Here is a 23,026-nt window from a genome sequence, read left to right on the forward strand (position 1 = left end):
GCTCGTTAAAAGTATTCACTCTCCCAGTTGGCAGCATCAGGATGCGGGAAGCTATTGGTAAGCTAGTCTGTAGTTTCAGTGTTTTGCTACCATGTTAGCTTACTGTTAGCTTGCTATTCACCCCACATTACCCAGAATCCCTGTCTACTTTCTGTTGAAGGTTTCTAAGTTTCCTCTGCTACTTTCTCCTACTGCTCTCAAGTTATTAAACCGAATGTTCAGATTCAGAACCAGCCGGGCCCAGAACACCCTCTGCTGGTTCATGGCTCCACCAGCATGGGGAGACACCACCTACTTCCTGCTGAAGGTTGTATGGTCCAGTCACTTCTCACTGTGTTCATCTATAAGGACGTCGCTCCTTCACATGCCTGGTCCTGAGATATTACCAGAATCTGACCTTGATTCAGAAACTGATCTTGATCCAGGTCTGGACCAGAACCGGACCAGAATCCTCCAGGAACAGCAGCAGCTCGGTTCTGGTCTCACTTCCTGCTTGGTTCACTTTGGTTCCACTTTGAGTCGGATCTGCAGCGATTCGGGTCGACCAACAACTCTCAGGTAGGAAGAACCGCTACGGGTCAGAACCCCTACGGGTCAGAATCAGTACAGGTCAGAACCAGTACATGAACACACTCTAGGAATAAAGTAACATCCATAGTAAAAATATTAGTATGACGGTTTATGCTGGGGGTTCTGGAGGGGTGTCTCCTCTGGGTCCATGGTGGTCTCTGGTGTAGTGGGTTTCCACTCAGGGCTCTGGATTTGGGGGCGACTTGTGAACATTATTACAAGTCCATGCCTGTAAGGTTATGGAGAAACCTTACAGGCACACACTCAGTCTCAGGTGTGTGTGTGTGTGTGGGGGGGTGTGTGTTTGGCTGCGTTTTGCAGTAAATGCATCAGCCAATAGCATGAAGTGTGTTTGTTCTACTGAGATTCTATTATTAAACACGCCGTTAGCTGTTCTAGTTTCTGTTTTTTCTTTTCTGCAGGTTTAGAGGCAGATCGAGGGCTTTAGCACCTCGTTACATTTAACACCTGCTGCCTTCCAGACCAGTCAGGTCTACTGGTTCTGATCTGCATCCAGAACCAGAACCAAACACAGAGAAGCAGCATTCAGTTTCTATGCACCACAGGTCTGGAACAGACTTCCAGAAAGCAGAAATACCGACGAAACCCTGAGTTCACTTAAGACCAGGAACCTGGTTAGAGTTGCTTTGATTATTGATGACTGGAACAATGCTCAACATAATCGATAATGATTCTGATGGTGGCGTTTGACATCATGTCTGATGTGTTTGTGAAGTAAATGTATTCGAAGCACCTTGGTGCGTGGGTGGAGGATGTAAGTTCTGTCTTGTTAGAAGTCATGTGACCCAAACCCACTCTGACCACTGACTTGCATTTCCTCTCCACAGATCAGGGGGGGGGCGGAGCCAGCTGTCTCAGCATGTTGCCCTGGGTGACGATCCTGTTGGTGATGATGATGAAGAGAAACAGTTAGTGACCTTTCATTGTTCCCACCAGAACCAGAACCACATGGGTCATGATGGTGACACCTTTATTCATAAATCAGAACCAGCAGGATTTGGTTAAACCACACAGGCTTACCAATGTTAAGCGTAACCATGGAAACAGTGCCTTAAACAAAGCCACAAATACCATCATTATCCCTCATTTTTAATCAAATATACTTGATAAAATGTTAAAATCAGATGTTTTTTTTAAACCTCAGAATCAGCTTCACTCAGACTGTGGAGGAAAACAGCTGCTAATGCACTAAAAGTAGAGGTCATTTTTAGATTATAGTGCGTTAGCACTTTAGCTAACTTTGAAAACAGTTAGCATGCCTGGCTTCATTTAAATAATTTTTTCCAGATTAATTCTAAAGCAGAAATTCACTTGGTTGTGTGTAAACTTTCAGTCAAATAAAATTCAACATCTGTGTTGAAGTTTTGTTTTCGACTGTAAAGGATCCTTTAGGTAGTTAGTCTTGTATATTCATGCTCTTATTTTGAAGGGAGCGAACACTGTTTCTGTTTCCTCTCCACATGTCCTCTTTGCTTCTATGGGGCAAATTCTAAGGCTGCAATAATCGAACAAATGAAAAATACAAACGACCAGGATATTATATAAATATTTAAATACAAAAATTCATGAATAGATGTCTTTGAGGGAAGGTTGTTGTTCCTGGACAGCAGCAGGAAGTTCATCTCTGCTGTAACTTGTGAACAGAATGTGGGAGGAAATGATTCAAAGACTTGAAGGATATGAAACTTTAAATCTGGTTGATAAAGATGTGATAAACCTTCAATAACTGAAGGGAAATAACAGTGCCACCTGGTGGACAGGTAAGGTACTGATCCATCACATGTTCTCTGTGTGTGACCTCTGACCTCAGATGCCTCTGCTGACATTACCAACGTAACTAGAACCAGCGGTGAGAGCCTCAAGCTGTTGCCTGACATCCGAAGGGGCCGTAAGGGGATCGAACTGCATTTCAGGTGGACCCACCCCCTCCTGCTGCTGGACAACCAGAGAACCAGGTGTCCCCACGGCCGCTGTGAGCTGCTGGAGGACGGGTCGCTGAGCTTCAGCAGTGTCCAGCCAGAGGACTCTGGAGTCTACACCCTGGAGGTCTACAACCAACAGGGGTATAGGCAACACAAGCAGGTGTTCCATCTGCAGGTGAAAGGTGAGTCCAGCAAACACCGTTTATGAAGGCTGAGGTTCTCCACCTTCACTAGAACCACCCGCAACAAAACTTATGGCACCATGTTAAGGCCAAATTTAAGACTATTCCTCAGCCAGCGGGGCTGCTTCCCTCCCTCTGGAGTAAATACATCCTGAAACCACCCATCTGATTATTGATTGTTGATTAATAATTAATGATTATTGATTAATGACTGATAGGCCGACACAGGGAACTGAGCAACCAGCGCCAGCCAATGAGAAGGAGAATACTAGCTAGCTTTGTAAAGGCTAGCATGTATTAGCTGGTCACCTGTAGCCACTTCTGTCTGTACGGAAAGTTCAACAAAGGATCATAAATGTTAAACGTTCTCTACGTGTGCAGGTTGTTTTCAGGTCCACAGGTCACGCTACATTTACCCATTCACACACTGATGGGGGCAAGCTACGTACTGTAGCCACAGCCTATCCAATGCTAATACTAGTTTATCCATTAATAACACTAGTTTATCCATTGCTAACTCCACCCTATCCAATGCTACCACTAGCCTATCCAATGTTAACATTAGCTTATCCATTGCTAACACCAGCTTATCCATTGCTAACTCCAGCCTTTCCAATGTTACAACTTGACCAGGGGTGCCCAAAGTAGGTCCTCGAGGGCCGGCATCCTGCATGTTTTATTTCTCTCCCTAGTGGTAGTAACAACCTTTTCAGCAAGTCAGTGTTCTTCTTAGGCCTCTAACGAGCCATCATTGGATCCAGGTGTGTTAAACCAGGGAGGAAACTAAAACATGCAGGATGCCGGCCCTCAAGGACCGACTTTGGGCACCCCTGAACTAGACTATCCAATACTGACATTAGCCTATCCAATGCTAACATTAGCTTACCCAAAGCTAACACTAGCTTATCTACTGCTAAAACTACCCTATCCATTGCTAACTCCAGCATGTTAGCAATGGATAACATGCATTATCCATTGCTAAAACTAAGACTAGTTTTTCATAGACCTAAAACTAGACTATGAAATGCTAACATTAGCCTATCCAGTGCCAACTCCTGCCTATCCAATGCTACCACTAGCCTATACAATGCTAATACTAGCTTATCCATTGCTAGCACTAGTATATCCATTGCTAACTCCAGCCTATCCAATGCTAAAACTAGACTATCCAATGCGAACATTAGCCTATCCAATGCTAACGCTAGCCTATCCAGTACCAACTCCTGCCTATCCAATGCTAACACTAGCTTATTCAATGTTAACACTAGCTTATTCAATGTTAACACTAGCTTATCCAATGCTAACACTAGCCCATCCAAAGCTAACATTATCTTATTCAAAGCTAACACTAGCTTATCCAATGCTAACTTTAGCATATCCTATGCTAACACTAACCTATCCTTTGCTAATATTAGCTTATCCAATGCTGACATTAGTTTATCCAATGCTAACATTAGCCTATCCAATTCTAACACCAGCCTATCAAATGCTAAAACCAGCCTTTCTTATGCTAACCCCACCCTATCCAATGCTAACTGTAGCCTATACAATGCTAACACTAGCTTATCCATTGCTAACACTAGTATATCCATTGCTAACTCCAGCCTATCCAACATTAAAACTAGCCCATCCAATGCTAACATTAATTTTCCAATGCTAACACTAGCCTATCTAAGACTAACATTAGCTTATTCAAAGCTAACACTGGCTTATCCAATGCTAGCTTTAGCATATCCTATTCTAATACTAGCCTATCTTTTGCTAATATTAGCTTATCCAATGCTGACATTAGTTTATCCAATGCTAACATTAGCCTATCCAATACTAACATTAGCTTATCAAATACTAACACCAACTTTTTTTTGCTAAGCCCATCCTATCCTATGCTAACTGTAGCCTATGCAATGCTAACACTAGTTTATACATTGCTAACACTAGTATAGTCATTGCTAACTCCAGCCTATCCAATGCTAACATTAGTTTTCCAATGCTAACACTAGCCTGTAAAATACTAACATTAGCCAATCCAATGCTACCACTAGCTTATCCAATGCTAACACTAGCTTATCCTTGCTAACACTAGACTATCCAATGCTAACATTAGCCTATCCAATGCTAAAACTAGCCTATCCAGTACCAACTCCTGCCTACCCAATGCTAACACTAGCTTATCCTATGCTAACACTAGCCTATCCTTTGCTAATATTAGCTTATCCAGTGCTAACATTAGCCTATCCAATTCTAACCCCACCCTAACTGTAGCCCTTCAGTTGTAGGCCTTCCACTGCAGGTCATTAGCATCAGAGGTCAAGCAGCCTGAGCATGGTCACCTTCTCCAAAGCTAATGCAGTTCAGTAGTCTGGTTCCTGGTGTCGACCTATCATCACTCATGGTGATAGCTTCCTGCTACCAGGTCGTAGCCGTGACCATCCACAAATTTCTGTGTCCCCAGAAAGCAGTCAGTCCAGGATGACCGCCATCGTCTGCTCGCTCCTCCTGCTGCTAATCCTGCTGCTCTTCATCATCTCCTTCCTCCTGTGGAAGAGGAGGCTTCTCAGGTCCAGCATTTCAAGTGCAGCAGCCGGTCAGAGGAAGTCGGAGCCAACAGGTGTTCTCTCCAACCATAACATGCCGGCAGTCACTGACTACCTGTTTTGCAGGTGAAAGGGACACCCAGACCTACATGGCGATGCGTGGTAACCATGGCAACAAGGACCAAGAGGAGGGGGAAAAGAAGGAGGAAGAACCTATTTATGGTAAATACATGACCTCTGACCTCTGACCTCCGTGTTGGTCTGCAGCTGAAGTTCCCCCTGTTCTCCACAGTTCCCTGTTATCCTGCAGTTCCTGCTGAGCCGGCTGAGAACATCTATGTCTGACGGCCAATCAGAGCACTGCGGGGCCAGCACTCAGCTGTGATTGGCTGAGCTGTTAAACTGTTTTCCTTTCTACCAAATAATAAAAAAAAATGAACCCAGACTTTGATGTTAGAACCTGCTGACATTTTTCTCTTCAGGTCTGGCCCGGTTCCTGTCAGACAGAGCCAGGTCCTTTACAGCTTTTCCTGCTTGGTTCTGCTTCATGGATTCAGAACCAGAACTGGATAAGGACTCTGTTCATAAACCAGCTGCAGGTCCAGATGGTCCCAGAGTCCTGAAGGTCCTGGAGGTACTGGAGGCCCGCTCTGTGACCCAGGAGAAGGTTCTGGTGTTTTACACATCCGGACCAGCTTAGCATCAGGCCACAGGAAGCCGGTGGAGCTCTGATTAATGGGACAGGAAGTGGTTTCAGAATAAAGGTCATCAGAGCGGTTGTCATGGTGATGCATCTCAGAGGTGACTTGTTAACTTGAGGAAGTGACCTGGAGCTTCACCTGGTGGCAGGAACACATCACCGCAGGTTGAGGATCCAGAGATCCTGTTCCAGTCATGATAATATTTCATTAAAGTTAAAGTACTTTGTATTGCAGCTACTCCTGAATAAACATCATCTTAAAGTTACTGAAGTAACTGAGTAAATGTAACTAGTTACTCTGCAGTGAAGAGGACAGAGGGTGAGTGAATAAAACCCTCAAGGAATGAAATGACTTTCTGAGGACGAAACAGGAAGCTGACAAACATTCATGAGCTCAGAAAATCCTCCAGATCGCCTCCAGCAGATTAAAGATGGCCGCCACAAAGACCGCAGGACGCCATCATGGTGGACATGGACTCTGTCCTCTAAGGAAGACAATCAGTATACAGGCAGACGACCAGCAGCTTTAGGACTCCCCCTCCTTCAGGTGAGCCTGGTACTGAAGGAAGTCCAGACGTTCTTGTATGAACCCGGTTCATGTACCGGGCCATAGGGAAACAGTTCTGATGTCCTCCAGTGAGCAGAACCAAAGCAGCGGTTCTGTGGGCCACCTTCATGTTTAAGATAGCAGTAAAGACACAGAGCCGCCCAGCAGGGGGCGCCACAGTAGACACGAGGCTTTTATTGTTTGATTCAGTGGGATTACATGAGATTGGATCAGAACCAACACCCAGAGGACAGAAACAGGTCATGATTTAAAAAAGATTCTGATGATCAAGAAATATTCAGGCATTAAAATCAGAGAAACTTCATCACAGGAGGGTGATCTGCTCCTCTTCATCGTCCTCTTCTGCTTTGTCTTCATCCTTCCGGTCTGGAGTCTGCACACAGATTGGATCAGAACCATGAGCATCACCTTCAGCCTCACGTCCACCAGCAACAGCCAATCAGAGCTCAAGTTTACTCAACACACCTGGACCATTCCTCGACGCAAAGGATTCGCGTCACTGCCATCTAGTGGTCAGATTTATGTCAGGTTATTATGACTCCTTACTGGATTAAAGCAGCCTTTCTCAAACTGTGGTCCCCGGACCGTTTGGTGGCCCGCGGGCGCCCTCTAGTGGTCCGCGAGGTGCTGCACGTAAACGACCGTTTATTTTTGCGTGACGTCTGCTCAAAGTGCGACGGTACAGCTAGCTTACCAAAGGACTGTGTTAAAAATAATAATGGAAAACCGGCTTTAAACCGTGTCACTCAAAAGAAAAGCTGCAGATACAGGTGGAAAGAAAACAACTCCAGGAATATTCTATAATCAGAGGAAGCTAAGTCACAGCTGCTGAGTGTTGATTCACTAGCGACTGGATTCCTTTGAACGGTAGGAATCAGTTAGTCAGAACTGTTCTTTGTTTTTCTAACTTTACTTGCTAATGAATGATGCTCTGCTTTCAGGTCAACAGCAATTGTCATTTTTATTATTTAATTAAAAATTATTAAACTGAATTAAATAAATACAATTGATAGAAATGGGTTAATGAATTTTAGATTTAACGGTGCAGAAAAGGATTTTTTATTTCTGTTAAAGCAACTCAAATCTGTTTTTCTTTAATTGTGCTTCTGAATCACAAATGGCGCTAAATGTTATTAATGCACATTACACTTTTTTTTTTAATTTCTGTGTTTGACATCATTGGAAAGCTTAGACACTTTAAGAATCTGTAAATAACTCAAAGTACCCAAGTGTTCATGGCTTCGTCTTGGCCAGTCACACTTACCAAACAGTACCACTCTTCTCATTAAGAGGAACAAAGAAAACAATAATATGTGAGTTAAAAGACTATTTTCATTTCAGGTTGCATCATATATTAAGTTGTGTTATTATCGCGGGGGCAATTTCAGGTTAGGTGGTCCATGACAGCTTGCTAAATGGGTTAACTGGTCCTCAGCCTGATAAACTTTGAGAAACACTGGATTAAAGGCGGAGGAGGCCCCGGGGAAGACCCAGGACACGCTGGAGGGACTATGTTTCGCAGCTGACCTGGGACCCTGGAGGAGCTGGAACAAGTGGCTGGGGAGAGGGAAGTCTGGGCCTCCATTCTTAATCTGCTACCCTTGCGACCGACCCCGGATAAGCGGAAGAAAATGGATGGATGGATGGATTAAAGGCTAACTTCATATCTGTTATCTGAATTTTCAGTATAATTGTAAATAAATTGAGGCAGTGAAGGGACATCAACAACAAATCAAAGCTACATTAGAGTCAAAGGTGAAAATCTGCAGTAATTTGTAAAGATTACTTTTCTTTTTCCGATTTATGTTGTAATTCTTTGACCTTTCCTGCCTAAGCAGCTAGCTGGGCTCTGGCTCAGGCTGGAGCTATCGAGCTAATATCAGAGCCAATCCCAGAGCTAATCCCAGAGCTAATCCCAGAGCTAATCCCAGAGCTAATCCCAGAGCTAGTCCCAGAGCTAGTCCCTGAGCTAATCCCAGAGCTAATCCCAGAGCTAGTCCCAGAGCTAGTCCAGAGCCAATCCCAGAGCTAGTCCCGCTCAAAGCCGCGAACGATGTTCCGACCGCTGTCAGTTGTTAGACCGCTGTCTGGTTCTGTTAGACACAGGTAGCTATCTGATGGCTAACAGTTAGCTTACAGATGGCTAACAATTACATTACCGGTAGCTAACAGGTAGCTAATAGTTAGCTAACAGATGAGTATCAGATGAGTCTCAGGAGTATTCTGTGATGTATTTCAGGTGTGTATCAGAGTTGTGTATTCTCAGGTGATTTCTCAGGTGTGTATCAGAGGTGTGTATTCTCAGGTGATTTCTCAGGTGTGTATTCTCAGGTGATTTCTCAGGTGTGTATTCTCAGGTGAGTCTCAGGCAGTGCAGTGGCGGTGGCGCTCACCAGGAACAGCAGGTTGTGGTGGATGATGAACTCTCTGGTGAGTGCGATCATGTCCTGGCTCATGACTTGGAACATGGAGGGCGCCAGTACCACGGCCAGGTTGTGGGCCGACATCTTGTTGTCCTGAGAGAACACCTGGACCCTGGACAGAGTGGGAGGAGCTAGTGAGCAGGTGGGCATCAGGCAGGTAATCATGTCAGGGTTCGGCTCTGTTACATGTAAAGGTGTCCAAACATCATGTTCAGGGTGGCTCTGCTGTCAGGGGGTAGTTGCCGTAGCAACCGTCGGTACTCTTTGAATCTGCTGCGCTCCTTTGGAATCACTGGGAGATAGTAACTGGTTAGACTGGTGGCTGCAGGTGGAGACGCTTCACCTGTAGGGTGGGGGAGAGGGAGGGAGTACCTGCAGCCTTCTGCCACTGCTGCAGCTCCGCCTGCGGCACCAGGCTCTGCTGGTCCCGGATGATCTGCTTGAGTGAGGAGCCAACGTCCAGGACGCCCTGCTCGTGAGCCTCCAGGGGGGCGGAGTTTGGTGACGTCATCAGGGCCTTCACCAGCTCTTTGACCTTCAGCGCCAGGCCGCAGCGCCGGTACAGGCCCTCCACCTTCAGTCCTGCACACAAGTACACTCCGCCCACTCAGGTTTCCATGGAAACACTCTTAACACAGTTCAGCACAGTTTAGATCAACAGCAGTTCTGGTTCTGCTGGAGGCAACCAGGTCAGTCAGGAGGTTTTGGTACCAAACTGGTTCTGGTCCATCAATTGAACCGACACGTAGGTCTATCAGAATCAGACGTGGGCCACTGATCTGGACATGGACCCCATTGGTTCTGCTTCAGGTTCTACAGCTGGACCAGAATAATCCAGGTTCTGACCCGGCAGCTCTCTGGTCCACTTCCTGTTGGCAGCTTGTGGCAACAGGAAGTGGACTCCTGACCCAGACTCACCGTAGGTGGTGATGTGTGAGACGCAGCGCTGGATGGCCGGGGAAACAGAACCTTTCACGGCGCCGTCAGTCATCGACATCTGACTCGGCCTAGCTGGGTTCTGATTGGCCCTCAGTGGACCCTCAGACGCTGGATGCTGATTGGCCAGAGCTCTCTTCAGGTGCTGGAACATGGTCTCAGTGCTGCGCTGCTCCTCAAAGCGTAACGACACGGTCCTGATGGGAGAACACCTGTCCAGGCTCAGCCAATCACAGCTGGGGCGGAGCTGCTCTCCGTATGAATACTTTTGGACTGGACTGAAGGTGTGTGAGAGACTCACCTTTCTGCTGTTACCAAGGTAACGGTGTCTTCATACAAAACCATATCTGAAAGAGGAAAGAGATCCAAACTGACTCAAGATATGAAGAAATGGAAAAAATTTTACATCAACTCAACCTGATGGGGGTACAGGTGTGTCTTCTCTAGAAAGAACAAGAAGTTGCAGTCAAAATTAAAAAATGACTACAAACATCCATTTCCTTAAGGTGTGATTATTTCTGGGTGTAAATATTTTTAGGGGGCGAATATCTTGGCGTCAGCCAGTGCGGCTCTACCTGTGGGACTGAGCATGCTCAGTGGGAAGGTCAGGCTGCGCTGCCCGGCTCTCTCCACCGGGTGGAGGCTCACTCCTTCGTCCCACAGCACCAGCCAGGCGTCAGACTGAGTGGAAGCCCCGCCCACGTCCACCATGCGCACCTTGCTGACGGCTGAGGCCCCGCCCACCTCGGCGTAGGACACCCCCCCTGGTAGAATGACCTGAAGGCAGGGCAGAGGTCAGTTTGTCTGTCTCGGCGTCAACGGCGACAGCAGCAGGTTTCTACCTTAAGGATGTGCACCAGGTGATTCTGCAGCGAGTCGCTGTTGTCGGCGTCACAGATGATGTGATCGTTCAGAGTCACCATCTCAAACTGGAGCGCAGACCTGAAACAGCCACAGGTCACGGAATCAGAATTGGAAAACTGAACGAATCATTCCTGCTGGAAGAGTGTCCTGAGGCTGCAGCATCTCTATCAAAATCTTCGTCTTCTGACTAGCATTAGCATGCTAACTCCTCAGGTCTTTTCATATTTCGACAGCCATTTTTCTTTTCGAGATGGCAGTCATTTGGAAGTCGTTTAGATCAATTTTGAAGCCTTTTAGACCAATTGAGGCAAACAACTGCCTCATCATTTGTTTTCCACTTTGCTCATCTGGTGGTTCATAATCTTCTGAAGCGAATCAGAAACTGAGGAGCTAGCTGTTAGCCAGCCTCACTCCAGGCATCAATCGTAAAAGCATGAAGATGAAACACAGACTGAGACAGTCGTCTTTATGGTTATCGTTAGCTTCTGCTAAGTGCTTAGCTACTTACAGTCAGCTTCTAATAATTATTTTGTTTAGAGGCTAAGTGTTATCTTTCGCTAGTTTTCTATGTTTTTGGTAGTTTATGATTAGTGGAGCTAAGATTCTCGTTTCGCGAATTAGTGGTTGGTGAAGCTAACTTTGGTTAGCTGTGCTGTGCTACTGCTAATTTTAGTGCTAATACATTCTTCATTACAACCATGGCGGCCATCTTGAAAAATCCAAATATTTTCACGAAATATTTCTGTGTCCAGTTATGTCTGATTTGATACCAAACGTATTAATCCGTGATAAATTATGGCAAATTTTGTGCAAAAATTAAGTTTCATTGACAGCCATAACCACCATCTTGTTTTTAGTGGCTAGCATTTGTTTAAAAAAAAAATTAAAAAAAATCAATCCTCTGGAAACATCTGGACCACGTTTGGTTCTCATGCACGCTAGTGAGGATTCAAAAGAAATAATCTGCTGCATCATGATGGAGGTTTGTGTTCACACTTCAGCTGGAATAATTCATTTTTCTGGAATCACGACAGATTTCTGGGACTTGTTTATCATTTATTAATTTCTGTTACAAGTAAAATTAATTAATCTTTTAGTATTATTTTTACTGATGACTTCTGATTGGCTGGTTGAGTTTTATGTTTCTGATCTGGTTTCTGATCTGGATTCTAATCCTGTTCATAATCTGGATTTACCCGTCTTTGAGGAAAACGGACAGAACTTCTCTCAGGTCCAGGACGTCACAGGCTGCAGAATCATTTTCCAACGAGAAGAAGAAGCGATCTGCCTCCAGTTTCCCATGGAGTTCTTCCTCCTCCTCTTCTTCCTCACCTGCCCAGGTAACACAGAACACATTATTTAAAGGGACAGAGCGCCTCCTGGTGGACACACTGCACTGGGCCGACTACAGGCTCAGAGCGTTCTGGGAGGGGGAGGAGACAGCATGGAGGTCCAATCAGAACCACTGGCATGGACAACAGAACCAGCACCATTAGAACGGGGCCACCAGGTTCTGGTGCTGGTTCTGATAGCAGCTGGTCTTCAGCCTCCTACGGACCCACAGCTCCCTCTGCAGGCGGCATTGGGTACTGCAACGTTTCTGCTGTGATGGAAGAACCCAATCAGAACCTGGCCGGTTCTGAGCCTGGGGTGACACCAGAGAGCCTTTCTGGTTTGGGTCCAACTTCTGATGAGGTCTGACCACACCGGAACCAAACTCTCAGAACAGCCAGGACTTCCTACACCCCAGTCTGGTTCTGGCTCTGGTTCTGGTTCTGGTCCAGCAGTCTTCAGGTTCTTTGTGTTTCTGTACAGAAGGAATCTAACCTCGGCAGTCATGGTGTCTTTGCTCCAAGGGTCAAAGGTAGAGCCTCACCTGAGGGGACGGAGGCCTGCTTCCTGTTGGCTGGTTGAGGCTGGTGAGGTCGGACTTCTGCAGGAGAACACAGGTGTGTTAGAGGCTTCAACTGTGACCTCAGGTGAGGTCAGGTGAGGTTTACCTGTGTACTCGTTGAGACGCAGCAACTCAATCTGCAGAGCCTGGCTGGCTTTCTCAGCCAGCAGGATGGGGGAGGGGCTCTGAGGGTCAGACGAAGACACCTGCACACAGGTAGAATGGTTCAGGTGATGGTTCGGGGGTGTAGAGGGTGCAGCGCTAAGCTAAGAGAGAGAGACCTTGGCTCCAGAGCAGATCAGAGACATTGTTTCCTCCACATTGTCACTGACAACCACCTGGCACAGCCTCTGAAACAACAACATCAACATCATCATCATCATCATCCGTTTTCCTTTGACCCGGTCGCCTCTGCTCTCACCTGGTTCATCATGGAGCGGCTGGAGGTCAGAGCGTGGACTCGCCTGTAGCGCCCCCTGCTGTATTTGTTCTGGATAAACTCCGCCCTCTCCTGCTCCGTCGCCTCTGGATGCAGCTGGTCTGCTGCCGGCACGGCTGGAGCCCACACCTGATTGGCCAGCCGGTTGCCGTAGGTGACAAAGAGCTGAAAGGATGGAGAAAGGTCAGGAAGAACTTCCTGTGTGGCAGGTTCAGCCGACTGAAACGCTCAGGTTTGTTCAGGTCATGGATCCAACATGGCCTTCACCAAACTTTCACAAATCAAAGTTTAACAAAACTCGTACTGTCTGCTCCATGACTGAAGAGTCTGAACTTTTTAAACTAGAGAGATCCTCAACATGGGGAAAATATGGTGGAATCACCCTTTAGCAGTTAAGAGGCTAACTTCAGCTTGTATAATTCAGGATGTTTATGTTTGGACTAACGCTGGATTACAGTCAAATATGTCAAAACACATGGTAGCACATACAGACGTAGCATGGCAACCATGTTTATTTATACAGATTTCTTTAAAGAAGAAAATACGAGGCGTGAGTGGCTATCCCAGGCATACTAGCTATTAGCTTATTGAAGGCTAATGCTAGCCCATCTGAAGCTAACATCAGCTTCTCCAACCCTAATGCTAGCCTACCTACAGTTAACACCAACTTTTCCAATGCTAATGCTAGCCTACCTACAGCTAACACCAGCTTCTCCAATGCTAATGCTAGCCTACCTACAGCTAACACCAACTTTTCCAGTGCTAATGCTAGCCTACCTACAGCTAACACCAACTTTTCCAATGCTAATGCTAGCCTACCTACATCTAACACCAGCTTCTCCAAAGCTAATGCTAGCCTACCTACAGCAAACACTAGGTTCTCCAATGATAATGCTAGCCTATCTAGAGCTAACTCCAGCTTCTCCAAGCTTTGGAATGGTCATGGCCTCTTAAGACGATTTCCCTGAAGAACCAATGTTGATCCTTCAGGCTTCACCTGTATCAGTGGTTCAGTCTTAATTTTGGCAGTAATAGGACACCATATGTACGTAGTGTTCTGGAGACAGCCCTTCCTGAGTAAAGCACTTTGCTGTTTCCGTGTTGCTATCAAGAACCAAAACACTGCAGCCAGATTGCTGACATTTTGAGTCGTTCTGGTGATTCTAGTGAAGTTTAGACCACTAAACCTCCAATTATTCAGCTTTAGCCAGACAGGAGCCCTTACTTCAGACCCTCAGACCTATCAGTCCTCCTCACAGTTCAGAATCACCCAAAGGAAACTTATGTTTTAGTTTTCAGCCTTGGCCGTTACACCCGGGGTGTTTAGAATGCTTAACACCTTCACTCTTCCTGCATGTTTGCTCAAAGCTGCATTTCCAGTTTGCTGCTGCTGCTGATAATTATGCTGTTACCTTTGTGCCCCAACCTGAGACTGATCTATGTCTCTGTCAGCAAGCAACAGTTAGTGATGTGTATGTCTGAATCTGTTCTGGCTCGCCTCCACAGTGATAAACTCTAACTATTGTCAGGGTATTCCCTCCTCAGATGAAAAACAACTTATACCCAACCAGTCAATCAGCATCAAGTTAAGCATAAAACATTCTTACTTTGTGCCTTTTAGTTAATATCCCTGCATTTCTACAGCTACCATGTTGGGTATGAGAGAGATTTCATGGTTTTACAGGAGATTTTTAGAGATGTAGCCAGAGTTGCTCATCTCGCCTTGTGTAGCAAGACTTTCGGAAAGCCAGCTTTGTCTTCTATTGAAGCTGCTGCCACTGAGTAAAAGGTACCAACCCCCACGTGTTTAAAGCTTAGTTTTGTATGAATCTGAACAATGATCTACGTTTCCCAACATGTTGATCCTTCAGGCTTCACCTGTATCAGTGGTTCAGTCCAGGTCTTGTTGTCCATCCTCAGGCTGCGGACCCTGGACAGGCTGTTGCCCAAAACTCTGTGCTGAGCTGAGAGCAGACAGACATTGATGGACAATCAGAGCAGTCTGGTCTCTAGCAGTACCTTTGGTAGCCACATCCTCAGTGGCTCCGCCCACAAGTTGTTTGCTTCCTACCTGCACAGTTATGGCAGATGACCAACAGCAGGTTAACCGATGCCCACTCAGGATTGGCAGCTCCGCAGTCACCACACACTTTGTTGTAGGGGTTCTCCCACAGACGTAGCGCCACCTGGCTGCAGGACTCAGCACTCTGGATGGTGGAGGTCAGGCTATCCAGCCAGAGCGACAGGTCCTTTGACGAGTCAACGGACAGACTATAGCACAGAAACAAGGTTAGCAGTGGTGCCAAGCGTAGCGGACAGGAAGGCTTGACGGACAGGTGAGTACTTGAAGGTCTTGTATGGGGTGACGAGGGCAAACGAGTGCTTTCCTGTCGCTTTCACCGTGGCTACGTTCAGGGGCACGGAGAAGGAGGCGATGCCCAACTGGAAGCTGTCTTTGTTGGGGTAAATCCAAAGGTCGTGACCCCAGACGGCAGCATAGGCACGGCTCCGGGAGTCTTTCAAGGTGACCTGTCCATGTAGCTCAGAGGGGGTTGGGCTTTGCAGGCCACGAGTCGCCAACAGAGATGTGACCCACCCTTCCTGAACCTCTGGGGGAAAGAAAGGAGAAGAAAATAAGGATGAGATTCCGAGGTCCTACCAAAGGAACAAATCCAGAGGATTCATGCTCCCATCTTCTGATCTACTGCCAGAAAGGTGTCTGACCCTGGGTGATGGATAAGGGGTCTGAACTGGAAGTGATTTGATCTGACATTCCTGTTCTCACTCTGTAGCTCCACCAAACTTCACATCAGGACCAGAACATCTGGAGGGATCTAAAGTCATATCAAATTCTACTGAAGTACTTAGGGACCACGACTAAAGCTATGCAAGGCTAAAACAGTGGACAGAGTTAAGTCAGAAATGTCTTCAGCTCATATCTCAGGACAAGAGATGGGGCGAAAAGAGACGGAACAAACTGAGACCTATGAGGATGCGATTCAGGAGAGAGTTTTTAACAATGTTCTTCTTGGAATCCATGTCTGTGTTTGTCTCTCCCGAGACGTGTGGACAGCACCTTCATAGGTAATCAATCATATTAACATGAACCAGACATGAGTCTCTGAGGAACCAAGTCCCAGGAAGACAACAGGACTCTGTCCAGGCGTCACTGTCCTACCGTTACTGTGAGCCATGAAGTCGTAGTGTTTCTTCCTGAAGTAGACGGAGAAGCGTCTTTTGTCCTGAGGCTTCACGTTGGTGATACTGGAGACATGGAACAGCACCTCACTGAACCGGTCCTGATCCACAAAACAAGAACCCAGTCAGTCAGCTGGCCGACACACACCGGAGAACACATACAGGTTAAAGCACACAGGAGTACACTTACTGTTCGTTTTTTACGCAGGGACATCAGCTGGCCATCCAATGTCACCCACAGAACGCTGTATCTGATGGACAGAAAAGATATCATCACCTGGTATCCATCCATCTATCCATCCCCAAAGCCCCCCTGCAAAGCCTTGAGGTTCTGGTCCTGGTACCTGAAGCCCTTCCAGACGTCCAGCCAGCTGGCCCGGACCACAGCGCTCTGAGGAGCTGAGCCTCCGCCGCCGCCGCCGCCGCCCTTCTTCCTGGAGACCCTGATGGTGGCTGCCCTGCGGAGCAAAGAGCTGTCAGCAGACTAGGGCATCTGTCAGGTTTTACTCTGTGATCCTTTAATATACCCTGAGTTAGATCCACTGCTCACTGGTGCTACCTGGTCAACATGACAGGTGTTCTGGTCACATGATTCTAGTGTGACCACGTTGGAATTCAGAGTCCATACGTTACCATTATTAAAACTGAGCTTTAATGTTATTGGTTTCTATGACAACATGTCTGTGTTTCTGGCATCAGCCAATAGGAGCGCCTGGAGGCATTAAAACCAATCATCAGCTCTAGTTAAATGTTGAACAGCAGAAGAACCCGGAAGGAGATCCCTCAGAGAACATCGGACCTGGACATACCTGGGAATCTTCTGCTTCATTGGTTTGGACTTCCTGCTTGGAGGGGGTGGAGCCGGTCGAGTCGGTTTCAAGCGATCTGATTGGTTGGGTGAAACTCTAGATGGTAACCAACGAAAGAATAGTGTCAGTGTTAGAAGAAGGAGAAATCATCATCATCATCACAGACTCACCTGGTGGTAACCGGGTCAGAACCAGGATCCTTATCCACTGATGCCTCAGAACCAGAGGCGGCGGGGCTACTGCCTTTATCATCCTCCTCATTGGACGACTCTGATTCAGCTTCTTCCTGATTGGTCCAAGTACCCAACACTGTGACATATGGATCTTCTTCTTTGATGGACAGAGGGGATGGAGACTGAACTGGAACCAGAACCATTGACCAGAATCAGACAGAGAGAAGGAAGGAAGGTCAGCTGATCAGAAACAGATCAAAACTACTTGGGTCAGTAAGACAGGAACCAGTGGAACCCTGGGCAGGAATGATTGGACAGTGAGACAAGAACTAGTAGAACCCGGAGAAAGGAAACCAGGGTTTATAAGAGCTTTGATCAGTGGACCACAGGTTATAACTGTATTCAGATCAGTTTAAGCAGATTTAGAAGAATCTGGATTCAGACAGGTCCTGAAAGTCCAGAACAGAGACAGGTTGATGGTACCAGTACCTTCCTCAGCAGTAACTCCAGCGGCCTCCATAGACGGAAACTTGACTCCTGCGGTTGGGTCCAAAGATGCCTTGACCAGCTGCGACAGAGCCCCGACATCTGGACACGTTCAGAACAACATGGACAGGCAGGTTTTACCATGGGAAGATGTCTGTCTGTTCTGGGTCAGTCTAAAACCCAGAGGATCAGGCTTTAGGGTCAGAGGTTCTGGTCCTATTTCTGGGTCAGAAGAAGACCGTCTGAACCCATCTCTAGAACTTCAGTCCATGTCATTTAAAAACAGGCGAATGGACAGACTTTTCTCTGGTTACAGAAGCAGGAAGCAGGTCAGCCCCCCTCCCTGAAACAACCTCCAGCTCCTCCTGGTGGGTTCCACCCGTTCTACCTTCAGCTGTAATCAGCCACCAGGACCACGAAGAAGCAGCAGCTCAACTCTGAGCTCCATGGATGCACAAAACTCTGCATTCATCAATCTATGTTCTAGATTGATGAATCCAATCTAGAACATGGTTGGAACATCTATAGACCATCTGCGGTCTGTCTAAGGCAGCGATCCCCAAAGTCGGTCCTCGAGGACCGGCATCCTGCATGTTTTAGTTCTCTCCCTGGTTTAACGCACCTGGATCAAATGATGGCTCGTTAGAGGCCTAAGAAGAGCATTGACTTGCTGTAAAGGTTGTCGGTACCACCAGGAATAGAACTAAAACATGCAGGATGCCGGTCCTCGAGAACCGACTTTGGGGACCCCTGGTCTAAGGTTTGTCTATGGTTAACTGGTTCAGATCCTCAATCTGATTGGATGGCTTACCTGTATGACTCCCTCCGTTCATGTTCAGTGGTGGGTGTGGCTCAAGTGAAAGGGGCGGAGCTGATGGGTTAGGAATGTTGTTAACAAACTCCTCCAAGCTGGTGATGTTACTCAGTGAGCTGATAATGCTTTCTAGGCTCGGAGAGTCTGAGCTGTTGGCAGCAGGTGTGGAGGGGGCAGGCCTTAGCTTAGCCTCAGCATTAGCAGCCACAGCGTTAGCAGCCTCAGCTAACCCAGGAATGGTTGTGGAGTTACTGTCAGTTAGGCTGTCTATGGGGGGAGGCACAGAGGGGGCGGAGGCGCTGAAGCTGGTAGCGACTCCAGCCAGAGACGGGATGTTGGCGGCGATGAGGTCTGTGATTCCGTCTAAAGTCGGGAAGTTGTCTCGCGTTGACTTTCGAGGTGAGGAGAGAGGGAGAGCATCTTCATCTGGGGGGAGGAGACAGTGATGTCATCAGTTACATCATTTCATAGGTTGATATTGACATTAATGCCCACTGGTGGATCGCTCTGGAAATGTAGGACCCACCAGTGAGGACAGAGACTGAACGGATCAAAGTGATTCTGAACCAGAGAGAAACGGGATTAATGATTCAGGACCAGAACCAGTCCCAGAACCAGCAGAACAATCTGGCAACCTTTGTCAGGATGATTCCTGATGGAGCTTCCAGAAAAAACGACTTCATGATGATGAACTAGGCCAGAGGTTCTGGAGGATGACAGCGGAACTTTCTGGGTCTGCAGGACGGAGGAGACCCTGCTCATGGAGGCCCTGTAAAGATTTGGACCAGAACTTTCTGGCTCCAGTAACTTCATGATGTCTGACTCAATGTCTGATCAGATTCCCTCTCAGAACGAGCTGAGAGCCAACAGTTCTGCAGCTCAGCCTGGTTCCAGGCTCGGTTCTGGTCCGTTCAGGCTGCAGATGTTCTGGTCCAGCTCCAGACTGAGCTCAACAGAACAGCGTCTGAGGACAGACTGGTTCACAGAAGTATCGCTGGAGCCGGCCGGTCAGACAGGTTCTGCTGGTCTACGTCAGCAGCTGCTGGTGAACAATCAGTCAACCCGGGTCTTGTGACGGGCCTCAGCGGCCCGGGTCATGTGACCGATCTCTCCTCTGAATAACAAACTGAAAGGAGAAGAGAGGGCCACAGATTTTTATCTTCAAGAAAGAGAAACTAAGATGGTTTATCAGCTGAGAGAATCTCTTACCGGATCACAACCGGTAAGACAAGAAAACTAAACAGTGTTCATGATTCCTGACATGAAAACTAAGAGCCCAGAGTCAGAGCCCAGGTTCTGCTCTGCCACGGCTTCTGGTTCCGGTTCTGGTTCGGAACCCAGATCATTTCTGATAAACCTGCATATCAAACAGTTTTTCTCCTGGTTCAGTAGGAACGGTGGTCCTTCAGAACCGATCAGGTGGGTCCAAGTGGGTCCGGTTCTGGAAGATGATGACATCACAGCAGAGGACAGGAAAGGTTGCAGATAAAATTCCTGCTGCTGAACAGAATCTCCCAGAACCGGACCAGTCAGGTCCATCTGATGACTCGCAGGCAGACGGACCAATCAGAGCGCACCTGGAAACTCCTGTTTACATCCTGGCGGCAAGCTGTCTCACCATGATGCTCTGATGAGGTCATGATGATGTCACAGCTGGAGCCAACCTGCTGAGGTCAGTCTGTGACCTCATCTGTGACCAGGAGGTCAAAGGTCATTAGATGCCTGCTGGTTAGAGTAGTGAACCTGTTGGACCTTCAGTGAGGCCAGATCTGGACTGGAACCAGAACCAGAGTGTTTACCTGTGCTCTGGTGCCGTCCTCTTGGGAAGCTCAGCTGCAGGTTTTCATGAGTCGGGTTTCTGAAACACAAAGTCTGAGTCAGCCTGAGTCGGTCCGGTGGATGAATCGGTACCAGGTGAGCTCACCTGTTTAGGACTGAGGGGACGCTCTTGGAGGAGTGGAGCCGAGGTTTTGGAACTGGATGAGAAGGGGGCAGAGCCATCTGCAGAGCAAGAGCACAGAGACCCATCAGAGCTGACACTGACCTTCCTGAGGAAAACACACCTAGCAGGGAGAGGTCAAAGGTCGTTCCCAGCTCCTTTCTCAGGAGGAAGACACACCTGGAAGAGCCAGACATTTCCCTGAAACAATAAAGCGAAGACATGAGGAGAACCAAGTCGGACCCTGGGTGTTCGGATCCATCCCGTCTCCACGGAGACGTTTCCTAACAACGTGGAGGGTATGCTATCACCAGGACCTGGACTCCTATATGACACACGGGCCTGGTACCGACCCAGAGACGATGGTCCACTAGAGCCAATCAGCTTCTTAACATTTATGGAAAAACTAAATCAGTTTCTCTAAACGAAAAATTAATCAGCAGATTTCAGTTTAACTCCTGTAACCGAATCTGGGTCTCCTTTCAGAACTGCTTGCCAACAGAACCCAGAACCTCCCATCTCCATGTTCTCCTAACCCTCAGTTTGGGTTCACCTGAACAGGTAAAGTCTTCCTGAGAAACAGAAGCAGATCTTACCTTGCTGTCGTCTCCTCAGAGGCTCCCAGACACCTGCAGTTCACCTGTTCACTGGTTCACCTGTCTGTCCCGGGACCTGCACTGCTACCTGTGGCTCACCTGTGGACCGGGTGTGTCTGCTCTATTCTTTTCTGCTCTAATAAACTGCTGCGGCTGGTTTTCTGTCTCTGTGAGGACACCCTTTGCAGAACTCTCAGGGTTCTGGTCTGGTCCGGTCTAACATGCTGGACTTCTGAAGGAGTCCAGAGATGTCTCCAGAACCAAAACCAGATAAAATAGGATCCAGAGATCCACAGAGCCCAGGTTCTAATCCAAACTGGGAAGTCAGAACCTGCTAGCTCAGAACCTTCAGAACCAGAACTATCAGAACTTTACAGAGGACGTTTCACCAGAGCAGGACCGCCAGTTCCTCTGAGACGGTTTTATAGAGCGGCTTCACTTGTTCTACCTGCTGCAGGAATGTGGGCGGAGCTTCCTCTGGCTGTGCCGAGTCATGTTGCTGTGTGTGCGTGTGCTTGTGTGCGGGCATGTGTGTGTGTGCGTGTGTGTGGGCGTGTGTGTGTGTGCGTGTGTGTGGGCGTGTGCGTGTGTATTTACCGTGTCAAACCTGCATCAGAGTCAGAACTCCAGATTCTGGTGTCGGTCCAGGAGTTTCAGAACCTTCAGGCTGTACGCGGTTCTGACCCGCTGATCTGATCTGCAGAACTCCCTGAGAGCTGATGATGATGACGATGGTGATGAAGAGTGACTTGTCAGACAGCAGATCTGAGCCCCACTGAAACCCGATCCAGCCGGTCTGAAAGGTTCTGCTGTAATGGTCCAGTTCTGGGAGCTTCAGTTGGCGTCAGAGTGAGACATCCGACCCAGAGAGGAACTCTGGTTCTGAGAACTGGGACAAGATTTAATCTGTTGACTTTCTTTAAGACCACGCCCCCATCAGACCACGCCCCATTATGCCACGCCCCTTATTTACCCGGGTCTCAGTGAAGCGGCACCACCTACAGGCCCAGCTTTGGGTCATTGTGGTTCTGAATCTGGCCTAAAAGCAGAACTATCTCTCTGGCACCAGAACAGGGTCTGTGTTCCTGCTGTTGAGCCAATCGGATCTGGGTCAACTGGTTCTGATCACAAAGGCATCAGATAGAGACCCTGGTTCTGTCAGATCTAACCCTATAGAGAGCCTGGTTCTGTCAGATCTAACCAGATAGAGAGCCTGGTTCTGTTCAGATGAACCAGGTTCATCAGAACCTGTGATCAGAACCTTCCAGTAGCTCTCCACCAGCAGACGGTGAGTGTGAAGCTTTGCAGTCCTCTGGGCTGGATGCAGTGACTGGAGGCTTTAGTATACACACCGCCTGCTATAACTATTCATTTTATGATATTTTAATATTGAAAAAGATTTATTTGAAAAAGTTTCAGTTTATTAGTATTTTATATTTCAGTCTTTAAAATGCCAGAATTAATTTATATTCTAAATCGGATTTTCTGATCAGTTATTTCAGAAACATCCATCCATCCATCCATTTTCCGTTCACCCTTGTCCCTAATGGGGTCGGGAGGGTCGCTGGTGCCTATCTCCAGCTACATTCCGGGCGAGAGGCGGGGTACACCCCGGACAGGTCGCCAGTCCGTCGCAGGGCTATTTCAGAAACATTTCCACCAAACTCTTCCTCAGTCACAGTGACAACATTCTGAGGCGTTTCTGCCCCCTGCTGGCTCCTTAATGCCAGCACAGTTTGCTTCACTCCTGCATTCAGCTGCTGCTGCTTACTGAGCTGGACCAGAAACAGGACCATGAACAAAACCAGGACCAGAACAAAAACCAGGACCAAAACAAAAAGCAGGACCAGAATCAAAACCAGAACCAGGACCAGGAACAAAACCAGGACTAGAACCTCACGTGGTTCTGGTTCAGTAAAGCCTGGGTTTAGAGTTTTCACTGACATGAACTGAAGACA

General features: G+C 47.5%; 2 protein-coding genes across 4 annotated transcripts in view; one reads left to right on the forward strand and one right to left on the reverse strand.

Moving 5' to 3' along the window:
* The first annotated feature begins 12 nt into the window (after window positions 1-12).
* Window positions 13-6,790, forward strand: LOC114153119 (uncharacterized). The gene is made up of 6 exons (XM_028031449.1): window positions 13-558; window positions 1,419-1,499; window positions 2,402-2,695; window positions 5,148-5,279; window positions 5,356-5,451; window positions 5,522-6,790. The coding sequence occupies exons 2-6, from the start codon at window positions 1,451-1,453 to the stop codon at window positions 5,572-5,574; spliced, it is 624 nt and encodes a 207-aa protein (XP_027887250.1). The 5' UTR covers window positions 13-558; window positions 1,419-1,450; the 3' UTR covers window positions 5,575-6,790.
* Window positions 6,656-23,026, reverse strand: part of LOC114153113 (arf-GAP with Rho-GAP domain, ANK repeat and PH domain-containing protein 1) — a 30,871-nt gene continuing 14,500 nt past the window's right edge. Inside the window, exons 1-26 of one of the 3 annotated variants that reach the window (XM_028031440.1) lie at window positions 21,666-21,995; window positions 20,458-20,534; window positions 20,333-20,391; window positions 18,531-18,959; window positions 17,723-17,821; window positions 17,231-17,420; window positions 17,061-17,156; window positions 16,596-16,709; window positions 16,442-16,502; window positions 16,232-16,352; window positions 15,398-15,662; window positions 15,125-15,324; window positions 14,932-15,017; window positions 13,036-13,218; window positions 12,896-12,964; window positions 12,721-12,820; window positions 12,597-12,653; window positions 11,917-12,052; window positions 10,699-10,798; window positions 10,432-10,633; window positions 10,158-10,203; window positions 9,839-10,053; window positions 9,293-9,502; window positions 9,107-9,212; window positions 8,891-9,032; window positions 6,656-6,870 (exon numbers count right to left, since the gene is read on the reverse strand). In XM_028031440.1, the coding sequence (XP_027887241.1) occupies window positions 6,802-6,870; window positions 8,891-9,032; window positions 9,107-9,212; window positions 9,293-9,502; window positions 9,839-10,053; window positions 10,158-10,203; window positions 10,432-10,633; window positions 10,699-10,798; window positions 11,917-12,052; window positions 12,597-12,653; window positions 12,721-12,820; window positions 12,896-12,964; window positions 13,036-13,218; window positions 14,932-15,017; window positions 15,125-15,324; window positions 15,398-15,662; window positions 16,232-16,352; window positions 16,442-16,502; window positions 16,596-16,709; window positions 17,061-17,156; window positions 17,231-17,420; window positions 17,723-17,821; window positions 18,531-18,959; window positions 20,333-20,391; window positions 20,458-20,534 (3,432 nt within the window). In that variant the 5' untranslated portion in view covers window positions 21,666-21,995 and the 3' untranslated portion in view covers window positions 6,656-6,801. Of the gene's footprint in view, window positions 6,871-8,890; window positions 9,033-9,106; window positions 9,213-9,292; window positions 9,503-9,838; window positions 10,054-10,157; window positions 10,204-10,431; window positions 10,634-10,698; window positions 10,799-11,916; window positions 12,053-12,596; window positions 12,654-12,720; window positions 12,821-12,895; window positions 12,965-13,035; window positions 13,219-14,931; window positions 15,018-15,124; window positions 15,325-15,397; window positions 15,663-16,231; window positions 16,353-16,441; window positions 16,503-16,595; window positions 16,710-17,060; window positions 17,157-17,230; window positions 17,421-17,722; window positions 17,822-18,530; window positions 18,960-20,332; window positions 20,392-20,457; window positions 20,535-21,068; window positions 21,544-21,665; window positions 21,996-23,026 lie in introns of those variants that run through there. The other 2 variants (XM_028031441.1, XM_028031442.1) reach the window with 2 other exon arrangements.

The sequence above is a fragment of the Xiphophorus couchianus genome, chromosome 11, assembly GCF_001444195.1.
Source record: "Xiphophorus couchianus chromosome 11, X_couchianus-1.0, whole genome shotgun sequence".
NCBI classification, from domain to species: Eukaryota; Metazoa; Chordata; class Actinopteri; order Cyprinodontiformes; family Poeciliidae; genus Xiphophorus; species Xiphophorus couchianus.

Excerpts from the sequence above, each read along its gene's own strand:
- LOC114153119 (XM_028031449.1), top strand. The coding sequence starts at position 1,451 with ATGTTGCCCTGGGTGACGATCCTGTTGGTGATGATGATGAAGAGAAAC. Across the intron at positions 5,280-5,355 it reads CATTTCAAGTGCAGCAGCCG|GTGAAAGGGACACCCAGACC; the intron begins GTCAGAGGAAGT and ends CCTGTTTTGCAG. Across the intron at positions 5,452-5,521 it reads GGAGGAAGAACCTATTTATG|TTCCCTGTTATCCTGCAGTT; the intron begins GTAAATACATGA and ends TGTTCTCCACAG.